A 13,250-nucleotide genomic window follows, 5' to 3' on the forward strand; every position below is an offset into this window, starting at 1 on the left:
GAACGTAAGGAGTTCAATTATGTTTATATATCTGTGTGCCTCTGTGTGTGAAATTTCGTTGTTAATTTTCGTGATTGTTTTTTTTTTTTGAAATTGCAGCAACTATTGGTGTTGAAGTTCATCCGTTGGACTTCTTCACAAACTGTGGGAAGATCAGGTTCTACTGTTGGGACACCGCTGGTCAGGAGAAGTTTGGTGGACTCAGAGATGGTTATTAGTATGTCCACTTATCACAAACGCCTATTTTAATTGAACCCCACTCATGTTTTACTGTAATCTATATTTATTGTGCCCTTGTGACATTGTGGCCATTTGTAGTGTTGTTTGTTTTGTTGGTACCTGTGATTATTATATTTGGAATGTCATGATGGGAATGGTTTGATTATGCCTAAGTCATCATATTTTTTTATTCTTATTTTATTTTGGGTTTGTTCTTCTTATTTCTAACTTGTTTTAATTAAAACAGCATGTTCTGGGTTAGCCAGTTACTAAGAAGCTTGAATACAAAGCCAGGTCTTATTATCTAGGAACGTTTTGTTTGGTTTTTTTGTACAAACTGTAAAATTAAGGGTTTTGTGTCCTTTGTTTGTGTATCATTCCCTTGTGTCATTGCATCTCCGTTTTCGCCCTGTTTGAACAGGCTCAGGTCTATTCTTCGTGCTGATACTGTTTGATGGACTGTATCATTGCATCTCGGTTCTTTCCCTGTTTGACACTTCATGATCTGTTTCTTTTCTTGATTTTCAGTATTCATGGGCAGTGTGCAATCATCATGTTTGATGTTACTGCTCGTTTGACATACAAAAATGTCCCCACATGGCACCGTGATCTCTGCAGGTGAGTTACATGAGATATATAATTTTTTTTCTATTTTTTAATATTCTGTATCGACAGTGATGTTGGTCTTCTACCTTTTTTTCTATTTCCTAATGTGGTTCCCCCTTTCCAGTTTTCCTAACTCGAATTTCTTCTAACATGGCATTCCTATCGGCTTCTAGGGTGTGTGAGAACATTCCCATTGTTCTGTGCGGAAACAAGGTGGATGTGAAAAATAGGCAGGTAAAAGCAAAGCAGGTTACCTTTCACAGGAAGAAAAATCTCCAGTACTACGAAATTTCTGCAAAGAGCAACTACAACTTTGAGAAACCTTTCTTGTATCTTGCCAGAAAGCTTGCAGGGTAAGTTCTTGATCACTTTATTGCAGTAAATCATTGTTCTCTTGGCTCTGTTAACTCTCTCATGCTGTGAATTTTAACGGTCTATTGGTCTCTGCAGAGAGACTGAGCTGCGTTTTGTTGAATCACCTGCTCTTGCTCCTCCAGAAGTTCAGATTGACATGGCTGTCCAAGCAAAGTAAGTGATAGGTCCACTTTGATAATTTCTTAATATATTTTTTTCTCATGTTCAACCTATATATTAAGAAGGAATCATAATGAGCAATGGTTAGCACTGTTTGGTGTTCTTGTTTGTGCTAATTATTCTGAGTTCTTGATTACCAATCGACTGTTATGGTGTTTTTCAGGCATGAACAAGAATTGGCACAGGCAGCTGCACAACCACTTCCAGATGACGATGATGATCTGTTTGAGTAGTGCGTTTCTATGTTTCTGGATTTTGTTTAGGCTGTTTGATGCGATCGGTGATGTGGGTTTCGGTTGTCAAGAAATTTATGACTTTACAATCTTTCTCTGGTTTTCTCCTTTAGACATTAGGGTTGGTTGTTGCCATGGGTACATGTGAAGAGCCTAGAGACATCCCTTGTTAGTAGGTCTTATGTGGGATTTACATTTTAACCCGTATATTGAATGCCAATTCTCGACGGTGCTGACTTACACTAGACTAATGCGAATAAAAACTAACATTTCATCGATATGAAAGAGAAAGGAAAGAAAGAAGCATCAATTGTCATTACAAACGCGCAGACCCCATGATTCCAAGGTTTTCAATAAAAACTGCTCCCAAACATACATTTTGTTTTCCAATGGGTACTTTGTTTAGTGGTAACGATTAGTTATCCTAGGTTCGAAACTCGATGACACCCCCTCCCTCTTCCAGACTTAGACAAAGTAAAAAACATAGTCAAACTCTTTGCCGTTTTAGTCATAGCTTAACTAGTAAATTATATTCTATTCTGAGGGTTTTAGGTCTTTTGCCAGCATTTAGAGCATCCATAGTGGGGGATGTATTTTCAAGGGTGTGAAACTACTTTTACATCCCATTTACACTTTCGGAGGTTGTAAATGTAGTTTTTTCTCCAATAGGGAAAATGTAAATCTAAAGATGTATAAAAAAGGATGTACATGTGCATTTAAATTTGCAGTTGTGATGCAAATTTACAATCGTTTACACCTCCACATTGCAGGTGATTTCGATCACAAATGATGTATATTTAACATACACTTCATTATACAATACAACCCCACTAGAGATGCTCTTATAAGAAGAAAAACCCCAAAATGGTTAGTTACATGGACAATTGGGTTAAAGATGACTCGAAAATGATTGATAATCTTTTCGGTCGAAGACATGAATAAAACCACCGTCTGTTATTTCTTTTTCATTCGGCAATTGAAATTCAAACTCACCCATGTTTGTTATCTCTTTGCCCCTTTCATCGTTTTGGCCATACAAAGTCTTGGTTTAATAAAAAAAGAAAATTATTCAATCAACCGTTAAAAAAAATGTCAAAATTTAATGAGCATGGCATGTTACCACGTTATAAATCTGACCACAGATTGGAATGAATCAACGGTCCAAATTATGTCAATATAGAATACGCAAAAATTCGTATGCTATTTGAAACTTTCGTATATACTAATTTCAAACAAATGGATAACATTAATGATCGTATTTCCAATAAACAATTGCAAGCTCTCATTATCCAAATAAAAAATATATACTGCTCAACACATTGATGCATGTATCTCACAATTCAATATTACAAGAATGGGGCAGAAAAGGACTGAAGATCTGCAACAGCATTTTTCTAGTCCCAACTCTAACAACCATTTCAGACAATTTCCAAAGGAAGACCTCGCGTCGAAGATACCGTGTTCATAGATATAACTGCAAAAGAAAGTTCAACTGGCCTTCCTTGAGAATTCCTTGAAGAATCCAGATCTAGTCCATTTAAAAGAATCTACACAGTAGATTGTTGCATTAAATGGTATCCCAAGTGAAACTTTTGTCAGCCTCCTCTGTCATTACTCAATCCGTAAACATCTGCCAAAATACCAATGGGATACACAAAGCATGTATGTACAAACCAATCCTTCAAAATTGAGCTTTATATAACATTATTTTGTTAACTTCGCTGAGGATTGAGAATTACATTCAAAGAATTGTTGTACATACCTTGTCAAAAAATTATATTAAGTAGGGCAAATACTTAGCCAATTTGAACTGATCCTTTTGTCTGAGCTGCAAAGCCGGCAATCACTTTAGCCACACCAGTGTTTGTCAATTGACAGGCTCTTTTGCCACGGAGCACTGTTGACCTTATAGTCTATTATCATCAACTAATAACATGTGAAATTCCTTGACAATTTCCAAACAATTCATTGATGAGATAATTACAAATTGCTTTATTCCTTGAACAGTGCATAGTGCTACTAGTTCTATTCAATTCACCAGGATACTTTTATAATGAGATAACTACAAATTTCTTTAATCACTCACACAAATCCTAAATCAATTGTAAAGTTCATAGTCACAGTAGTTTACGTGTGTCCTGTGTTAGACATCACAAAGTAGTTTGGATAAGTTACCTTCCACAACCATATCTCCATGTTATCAACAGGGAAAAAAGGTTCTACTTGCAAATGTAAGACTTCGAATGTATTGCATTTAGAGATTTTTTCTACTTTCTTTGTACAATGATTTGTTTATTTATTTTTCCTTTGACTTCTCTCTAGTTATGCAAATTACCTCTCGCAGCCAACGGTCCACTTTTATTGTTTTCACTTTCAAATGTGATAATTTCAAAGATCAGAAACTTAAATTAAGTCTTCCAGATTATTGTTTTAAATAAAAGAACATTATACCATTGGCGTACATAAATCAAATATAAACACAAACAACTATAAATGGTCCAGTTTTGAAGTCCAAACTGTAGCATAATGAAACAAATGCATGCCAAATAGTTTGTATGAACTTTAAAGCCATTTAAATTCAAGTAATGCACAAGGTACTCACAAATAAAGAGTCTCAAATAAACAGATGATACGGATCATATAAACACTACAATTTTCTATAAGATCAAAGAAGATACTGGAAACTTCGATTTTCTGGGCTTTCTGAATTAAAAGAATACAAGGAAATGGTACTTAATTTGCATAAGTTATAATCTAAAGAATATAATACCTAATATATTATAGAAGTATTAAAAAAAAATGCAAAGTTAATAGACAATAAAGAGATATATCATCAGCAAAGAATTAGGTAAACTGCATCAAGCAAACTGGGAACCTTTTCAAAGTTCACGTTCTGCTTTGGTAGAAGATGTGTCCACAGTTCCCAGCAGACCCAAAATGAATCACATCAAAGAATCAGAGAAAATAATTGTACCATTTTCTGGCGGCATATTGTCATATACGAAGAAAATTCGAAATAAATAGTTCCATTGTATACACCAAGATGACAAACCTCAGCATCATCTAAGCCTTTGGAAGCAAGGCAAGGCAAGCAAGGCTCCAACCTTGGCCCTGAAAGTGCAGGGATTCATCAATAAGATTCATGAGATGGTACTCTGTATGCATTCACATGGTAACAACGAAACCAAACTATTTTAATGTAAATCCAAAGATATGCTTATTGAAAAAGAGTGGGTTGGAATTAAACAGAAATAGTAGTGAGAAGGCATAAGCACAATGGCATCTCAACAACTACGCCATATTCCATGTGTTATGCAGTAAAAAAACCAACAAATCTTCCACATACACATTGATACCATTTCAATCAACCAATCATTAATAAAAGAACATAAAAATGGATCATTATGGATTAGCTAGCAGTACATGCATCGGTGGTAAGAATATGATGATCCTTATTCCCGGATCAGAAACTTGGTTTTTCATTTCACCCTATCAAAAATCTAGAGTTCAGACAGAGAAATCCTTAAAAATTAAGCAACACCATAGGGCAACAAATGCTCATCCTGTCATTGCCTGATACAGAGGTAAACAAGTGTAACTGGGCTCCAAGAGACTAGATCCTGGATATGTGCAAGTTCTCTCTGGTTTAATACTCACTAAATACTGAAAAGAAATCAAAATTCTTCCACCGAAAAAGAGCTACAAACAAGAAGCCTTCCAAAAGGAAAAAAATGGTAAAATATATTACAACAGCTGAAAGGACAGCACCATGGTGAACCTGGAAATATTCACATCTTTAGAAGGTAAAGTGCATAGTTTTCTACATACAAAATTTTCATACTTAGATCACTGCACATGGACAACTAAAATGAGCTCAAAAAATGTAACAACACATCCTCTGCTTCTTACAATGGAGAAAAAACTGGTGAAGAGACATTATTAAGAACAGATGAAAAGACAGCAGCATGGTGAACCTGGAAATATTCAATTCTCTATCAAATAAAGTACATAACTTCTTTAGTACAAATTTGTCATGTTTAATCAGTACAGATTGAACAATCAAGATAAGCACAACAAATCGTAACTATTTATCCTCTGATTCTTACAATGTACTAAAGGCAATAAACCCAAGTATTCAATATCCAAAAGATTAAAAGTTATCTAAGATGAAGGTTTGTTCCTGCAGAAATTAAGTTCCTTACTTCAATCAAATGCTCATCGTTTGAAATGTGCAGTGAAATACGGAGATTTGTCAATAACGCTTCTTGTTCCCAAGTTAAGGATCCAGAAGCATGCATTGCCACCAGAGTACTGTGATAAGCATTCAACTCTAACCTATGGATTCCTGCTGGTACATCCTCTTCCAGAGGAACGGAAAATTTTTCTTGCGCATCTCCACAAAAAGAATCTGCATCACTAGAAAGGGTATCTGAATCTTGACTAGTACCTGCTAAATTATGACTCGAAAACTTATTTGAATTGCTACTAATAACACTACAACTACCCACAGAGCATGCATCACTATCACAATCATCAAGTTCTGAACTTCTTTCAACAGAAAGAGAAATAGCACCATTTAACTCTTCCCTCTCCTTTTCAAAACATCCAGTTGTACGATTAATAAAGGAAGCCTGCACATATTTTTCACCCAGATTTTCTCGTGGGTAAGCAACAGCATCTACCTTTTTGAGAAAGGAAGATGGGGACCCAGAAAAAAAGTGTTGGCTCTCACACCCCTTCTCAATTGCTCTCCTCTTTCGTGAATATCCATCAATATAAAATGAGCAATATGGAGAAGCTCTCTTCAATGATCTCGATGAGACATTATGGGAATCCTGATAACTGATGATGTCCAGTGGAGGTACACAATCATTCACAGCTGGTAGCTTTATTCTTGCATTCAATTGTGGGACTTGCGAGCTAATACGATTATCAGAACCCTGTCAAAAGGAACGAAAAAGAAAATTAGTAAGCAAACAGACAAGTTCCACAGAAAACAAATTCAGACACTCGATGTTCCTTAATAGATACGAAATTTCAAAACAAAAATGATATCAATAAATTCAACTAGCACAAAAAAATGATAAAATACAGAAAACCAAGATGAACCAGATAGAAGTTTACCTTTCCGATCACAACCCATTTGTCATCTTTCCAAAATTGGCGCACCCGGATCCTATGTTTGTGCACTCTAAACTCCTCAGAAGATCCAAGTAGCCTAGTCAAGTAATAATTTTCATCCAAAACCTTCAACACCTTAGCCATTTTCCAGAAACCAGCATCGAACACCTCAGCAACATCACCAACTGCCAAAATCTCCGCACTTTGAACAGGTGGAGGGCAAGGCCTAATATCCTTCCTTGGAACTCTCTCCACAACTGCTTGACTATCCTTACCAGGAGACCGATCATACTTAACACTGTAGGTGTGCCCATTACCTGAGATAATCTCAGCGCAACGCCATGCTACTGAAGGCACCTCCTTTTGGCTAAGTATCTCCACTTTATTTCCTTTCTTGAATCTCATGATGGCTATTAATATCACTAAACCTGTAACAAGAAATCAATTTTTGGATCAGAAACAGAGCCTAAGAGTTCCGGAAAATCAATAATAACGATATTATGATAAATCAACAGATACACATGTTAACTAAAAAATAGTAAACTTAGAAAGGGACAATCTCTTCCAGATGAAAGTGAAATAGTTTACAAAACCATAGTATGTTAACTGACATCAAACAAAACAAAACAAAAAGAAAAGAAAAGAAAAGACTCAATCTATAGCCCAGGGTATCAAACTGAACCAATATAATAAAAAAACCCCAAATCTTTAATAAAAATTAGGACTTGGAGTTCTGGGGCACGCAAACAACACCAAATCCTTTGACGAGATAATCAAAACGTATCCAATTTTACATAAAAGTAAAAAAAACAAAGCATTGAGAACGTAAATTCGAAACCCTAGAAATCAAAAATTGGAACAGATTTGACCAACCTTGATTGAGATTTTGCAGAATTCGATCACTGTTTAAAGAAATTTGTTCTCGATTCTTTGCGTTTCTGCTTCAATTAGAGATTTCGAGTCTGTATGCTTGAGAATTGCGAGCTCTGAATTGGGAGGAAAATTGGAAAGTTAGGGTTCGCCCTTTGCCGGTTTGTGAGAATGAAAAAAATATATAAATTGTTTATGAATTTATATTTTGGTATTTGTTTTTCTTTTTGGCGTCGGTTTGAAGTTTATCTCAACCAGAACGCAGAGTGCGTAATGCGCATACCCTTGAGTTAACACCTAACTTTAGGAGATTTATTATTTATTTCCTACCAGATTTAATTTTTCTTCTTAAAATGTTAACTTTACTTCGACCAAAAAAAAAACTGTCGACTTTAAATGTAAAAAAGACATTGTCCAAAGGTTTTCCTTTTTGTAAAAAAAAAATTTCAAAGAACTTGGTGGACAAGTTTGTGATACAAATTATAAAGTAGTATTGCATTAGGAAAAAGAAAAAGAGACCGTATCCAACAAGGTTTTAATAAAGCATCTATTCTAAATAATTTTTTTTAAGGATAAAAAACTATATATTTGATTTTAAAAATGAAAGTATAAATTTGTTTGAAATGAAGATCATGCATGTTAAAAAAGAAGATCATGCATGTTTTTGAAATGAAGGTTATGCATGCTTTTCATAATTAAAATTAAAAGCTGTAAAAAGAGTTTTATGTTTCAGTTATCAATTAGAGAGTGCTAGTGTAATTAGCAGGAAAAAAAGGTTTTAAATTTTTTAAAAATTGTCCATGTTCGAGCGCTTGGTGCAATAAACAAATCATTATAGAATTCTCACGCGCTTGAGAGACTGTTCGTAGCATTACTTTTATTTTCTTTCTCTATAACTAAAAACGACAACTAAGACATCCAGATTTAGTCATACAGATGATGAAAACAATTGAAAAAGGAAAAATTAGAAGTCCAAGATGACATTGACAACATTATAACCCATTCACCAGCACATATGCTGCGTAATTAGCTTCATAAAACACATGGTTCAAGTGAAAGGTCTTGTTGTCAATAATTTTAGGTGAAAAAGCAACTATACATCTGCTATAAATTAATTTTGATAATTTGTTTAAAATCATTGGTTATGGTAGCACTTTTAGACAACTCCACTTTCTCTCTATCATTCTTTATCTTTTCATTGAATAACTTCCACATAGGGAGTGGGCATTTGTGCCCAAAAAACCGAATATCAATCATACTGAACAATGTAAGCATATCAGGTTACATGTTATAATCTCCCCTTGGTTACATTTTAAAATGAAAGCATATCAAGTTACATGTTACAAGCAGCAGAGATATCAAGTTCTGGCGTGAGAAGTTCAAGCTTCTTGGTTGATCTAAATAGTGATCTGAACGTAATGCTGTAGGTGAGATCTGCATCTGTTACATTGGAGTGTCTTTGAATAATCATGATGATTCGGAAAATAAATATTGCAGTAAAGGAGCAACCACTGCTATGCTCAAACTGTTCCCCAGCAATGCATAACTGCAACATAAAAGAAACGGACAACAAAGTACAAACATAAGCCGTGCTTAACAACCACTGTTATGCTCAACTGTAATATGCCAATTGACATGCCGAATAAATTTCATCAAATAAAAGGCACAGTAATGTTGAAGCATTAGATAAAATAATGACATACCGTTGCCGAAGGCTTATTTGCTGTGGAAACTGAAAATCTTCTGGGAGAGAATGCAAATTAGCAACCTAAGTCGGTTAAAGAAAAATTATAAATTAACAGATTAAAAACATGAAACCAAGAATAGAGGAGAAAACTAAAGAAGCTATGTAAAAGAAATCAGCATACCTCCCTAGGAGTAAAGTATCTAAGGCACTGCTCCTTCAGTGAAGATGCTTTATCCTCGTTATTTGGCTGCATATATTTCACAATTTTGTAAATGTCAATCAGCAAAAAATTCAATGGATATTGATTCATGGTATAACCAGGAATTGAACTGTGGAGCACAAGAACTTGAGATGGTGGTCCAATCTAATAAGTGCACCTGAGTGCTTAAGTATCAACAATCTAACATGTGATTTATACTAATCAAATCTGTCATCTTTTTATATTTGACTCAAAATCCCAATTTCAGGCAGTGAATGTAACTTTTTTCATGTCTAAATTGATAATTTACCTGCAGAGTTGCTAAAAGGGAGCCTGTACCCTTCACATATCGATAATAACTTTTTGTAAAACAACAGCATCGCTTTGAATCAGGATAGACAATATCTGAGTCGTGTTAAGGATCCTCTGAGAGAGAGAGAGAGAGAGAGAGAGAGAGAGAGAGAGAGAGAGAGAGAGAGTTATTCAATAAAAATAGCATAAATGATGGTGTAAGGCAAGGATCCTTCTTTTTTCTTCCTTAAATTCTAGCAGAACAGGACTTATTTTCTGTCTAACTTTTGTACTGTAGGAGGAATAGGACATTTTCCTTATTGCATAAGCATCCATTTTCAATAACATTTCAGCGTTTCCACTCTTAGGGAGTTTCCGTGGATTCCAGACCTAGGATATTTCTGTTAAGAATTTATATTTACAATCAATAATGGACAGTAATAAAAGAAAAAAGGATACCCATGGCACTTCCCCACCTCTCTATCAAGCTCAATGGAACAGCGTACTGATCTAGGCCACCGCTACAATATTCATTCCCTTCATCCAAAACTTCATCACTATCTGTAGATACAGTAGTGGTGTCCACAAAATTGGACTCTGATTGGTCACTGCAATTCTTGAATTCAAGGAAGCTTTCTATAGACTCACAAGATTCAAGCAACCTATCCCAGCTCTCTTGTGGTTCATCAAGTTCACAGAACAGTGTCTCCACAGTATTTGTATGCCTAAATAATGGCCCTGGGGACTGAAGAAGCTGATTATTGAAAAGTTGACTCTGAAAGGTTGAAGGTTTCCTCTTTGCCTGCAGGATAAATGAATATATATTTATAGATTAAAACTCTTGGAAAGAAGAAGAGCACAAGAGCTCCCAGATTATCTGAATGAGTAGGAACCAGAGAGAGAGGAGACTACCAGGCAAAAATAGCGTGGCCTGGAATATGGCACACCAAACTGTAACGGACTTAAAATGAACTCCTGCGTAATAAAATTAGTTCTTCCCAATATCTCTATCATTTTCGTATGCGTATCAGACGTCTGCAACCAGGAAAAAAAGGAAATCAAATAAAAACAAATCAATAGTTTTACCTATAATTAAGCTTAAACTTCCAGGAATAGACCTCAAATCCAACAACATTTTCCACAAATAACATTATTGGAGGTTGCGAAGTGTGTGGTATCAACTCAAGAATGTTGAGAAATGAAAAAGCCCGAGCATCACCAGATTGCTTTTGGAGACCTATCCATAAGTAGCTAGTGAAAATCTATGCAAATTAATGTCATATATCAGTAAATAGGACAATGATGATAAACTAACCTTGTCGTGTGTAAGGTTGACAAGGAGGAGAAAGAAGCCATGCATCCGCTCCATACCTGTCGAGATCGGCAGCAGTAAGGCTCTGGATATTACCCTACACGGACACAAATATTAATTTATTTAATTTGTTGGTACAAGGTGAATTCAGGTAGTTCTACTAAATACCCTGTCTAAGAAGCTGAAAATCCAAACATCAATAATGGGAAGGCAAAAGCAGCTTTGAACCCCAATATTGGACGCATGACTACAGGTAGTCACTAGTCAGGACATTTTTGAACAAATGGTTTAAATCCAAACTGACCCAATATAGAGCAAGTTGGAAGACAAAGACCAAAAACCTCAAAAACTCCAAACTTTGAGCATCTAAGAGAATAAATGCAAGAAATATAAATTGGGTAACCATAAATATACAAACTTTTGATCCTTCAGTGGTCAAACAAACAACACAAACATTTACTTACATCTATATACTGTAAAATAAAACAGCTTCAATTTGGACTCAAAAATCGAACTGCAAAAGAGAAAAGAACCTGATAGGGACGGTGGCCGAAATTGTGCTGGTAAACATCGTTAGCTGTGTCGTTGATGTCGAATGCTTCCACAACTTTGGCATTCACTCCAGCCTTCATCAGCGAGTACCTCTAACAATCACAAAGATACAAACTTGAGCAAATCGTTAAAGACTTCAAAAGTGGAAGCAAAATGGGTTTGGGGTATGTGGGTTTGCTAATTACCATGCCACCAATACCGCTGTAGAACTCGAGGACCCTCCATGGCTCGTCTCCCTGCTTGCCTAAACCCTTTTCCATTGCCTCCTTGACTGGTTGAGTTGAGCGACCTGTTGATCGTTATAAGCTTCCGAACACAAACGACATGCCGTTCGTTCTCATTTTTCAAGGTTGATTTTTTAACCATCTTTTTAAACATCACATTTCAATTTTAGACCTCAACTCTGAAAAATAAGTGGTTTTTTTTCCACCAGCATCTTTAAATGGAATTCTCATTTGACTAATTCATGCTCCCAACTCATTAGACTATTTGTTTAGCTTAATTATAAGATTGATTTTAGTGTAATCCTTCACACATGTCATTGTAAGAGTCTAAATATTGTCTATGCTCTCCCTTAAAAGAAAAAAAAAATCTCAATTTAAATGATAATGAGATAATGATTTTATTGATTAAGAAAACACTAAAAGGTTGAGTGATTCAACATTTCGAACAATAAAAGTGTTTTTTATTTTAATACAAGTGATAGTTTAAATTATAAGGTGAGAAAAGTTTCTCACACACAAACTACTAAGGTGTCATAGGGTTTGAACTTAAGACTACTACTAGTCTACAAATCAATGTTATTTTCCACCCGGCTAAACCAAATTGGCTTGAACAACAAAAATGTATAACAAAAGTATGTGTATTAAAAGATGAGTTAACATAGTTTATTATAATTTCAAAGTATTCATTGATTATGTAACTTGTTAAGCTTTCATACTTTGACACACTTGTGACATCCATTCTTATAGTTCACATTTGGAGCATAAAGAATTTGTTATATATTTTAACGAGATTGGTTTTATGATAAATTGTAATTATTTATTGCCAATAAGGTTTAGTTCAATGGTCTTATTTTTGAACTCTCACATCTTCACAATGTGTGTGAGAGAAAACTCCTCCCGCTTATCTATATATATATATATATATATAAACACACTTATTTACAAGGTGACACTTGATAAATTATTTTATTTCAACCCCTAATAGATACAAAGACTAGCATATGTTATAATGGAATGAATTCAACCTTTTCAAAAAAAAAAAAAAGTATTTTAATTAAAAACAAGTGATTTATAATTTAAGTAGTCAAGAGCATTCATTATGCCGCACATGAACTCTTAATTCTCCATCTTTCAATATCGATTATATAAAAAAAGTATTTTCATTAAGAACTTATGGGTGATAAAGTAAAAATAGAAAGAAAAAAACAACGCATACAAATTCATCAAAGAAAGATGCAATGCAATATGCAAATGTTTCCCTCATAAATGGAAAATAACATTTTTAAAAGGAAAAATGAAAAGGGACAACCCAGGCGCGAAGGACAATATTGTCCAGATCCCACTAACAAGAACAGGGACAGTCTAGTAATTTCCCTCCCAGCAGAAGCAGCTAGGCCCCTTA

At 34.9% G+C, this 13,250-nt stretch overlaps 3 protein-coding genes across 4 annotated transcripts in view; 1 reads left to right on the forward strand and 2 right to left on the reverse strand.

Annotated features, from left to right (window-relative positions):
• Positions 1 to 1,840, forward strand: part of LOC18789050 (GTP-binding nuclear protein Ran-3) — a 2,425-nt gene extending 585 nt beyond the window's left edge. The window contains exons 3-8 of the mRNA XM_007223891.2: positions 1 to 4; positions 100 to 217; positions 748 to 837; positions 999 to 1,178; positions 1,276 to 1,353; positions 1,523 to 1,840. The exon at positions 1 to 4 is cut by the window's left edge and continues 53 nt beyond it. Of these exons, the coding sequence (XP_007223953.1) occupies positions 1 to 4; positions 100 to 217; positions 748 to 837; positions 999 to 1,178; positions 1,276 to 1,353; positions 1,523 to 1,592 (540 nt within the window). The 3' untranslated portion in view covers positions 1,593 to 1,840. The remainder of the gene's footprint in view (positions 5 to 99; positions 218 to 747; positions 838 to 998; positions 1,179 to 1,275; positions 1,354 to 1,522) is intronic.
• Positions 2,794 to 7,802, reverse strand: LOC18790362. Of its 2 annotated transcripts, XR_002272765.1 has the most exons (5): positions 7,587 to 7,802; positions 6,717 to 7,141; positions 5,795 to 6,532; positions 3,355 to 4,703; positions 2,794 to 3,222 (listed from the first exon to the last, which is right to left on the reverse strand). XR_002272765.1 is itself a non-coding variant. In XM_007222945.2 (4 exons), exons 2-4 carry the CDS (start codon positions 7,116 to 7,118, stop codon positions 4,656 to 4,658), a joined length of 1,188 nt encoding a protein of 395 aa, XP_007223007.2. In that variant the 5' UTR covers positions 7,119 to 7,141; positions 7,587 to 7,802; the 3' UTR covers positions 2,794 to 4,655. The 2 variants fall into 2 exon arrangements, 1 of the variants encoding a protein (XP_007223007.2); XM_007222945.2 differs by having other exon boundaries at positions 2,794 to 4,703.
• On the reverse strand, positions 8,754 to 11,906 carry LOC18789470 (tRNA (cytosine(38)-C(5))-methyltransferase). The gene is made up of 10 exons (XM_007222991.2): positions 11,810 to 11,906; positions 11,606 to 11,716; positions 11,076 to 11,169; positions 10,879 to 10,997; positions 10,673 to 10,795; positions 10,220 to 10,562; positions 9,780 to 9,874; positions 9,452 to 9,517; positions 9,287 to 9,351; positions 8,754 to 9,129 (listed from the first exon to the last, which is right to left on the reverse strand). Exons 1-10 carry the CDS (start codon positions 11,882 to 11,884, stop codon positions 9,051 to 9,053), a joined length of 1,170 nt encoding a protein of 389 aa, XP_007223053.1. The 5' UTR covers positions 11,885 to 11,906; the 3' UTR covers positions 8,754 to 9,050.

The sequence above is a fragment of the Prunus persica genome, chromosome G1 (assembly GCF_000346465.2).
Source record: "Prunus persica cultivar Lovell chromosome G1, Prunus_persica_NCBIv2, whole genome shotgun sequence".
Classification (NCBI taxonomy): domain Eukaryota; kingdom Viridiplantae; phylum Streptophyta; class Magnoliopsida; order Rosales; family Rosaceae; genus Prunus; species Prunus persica.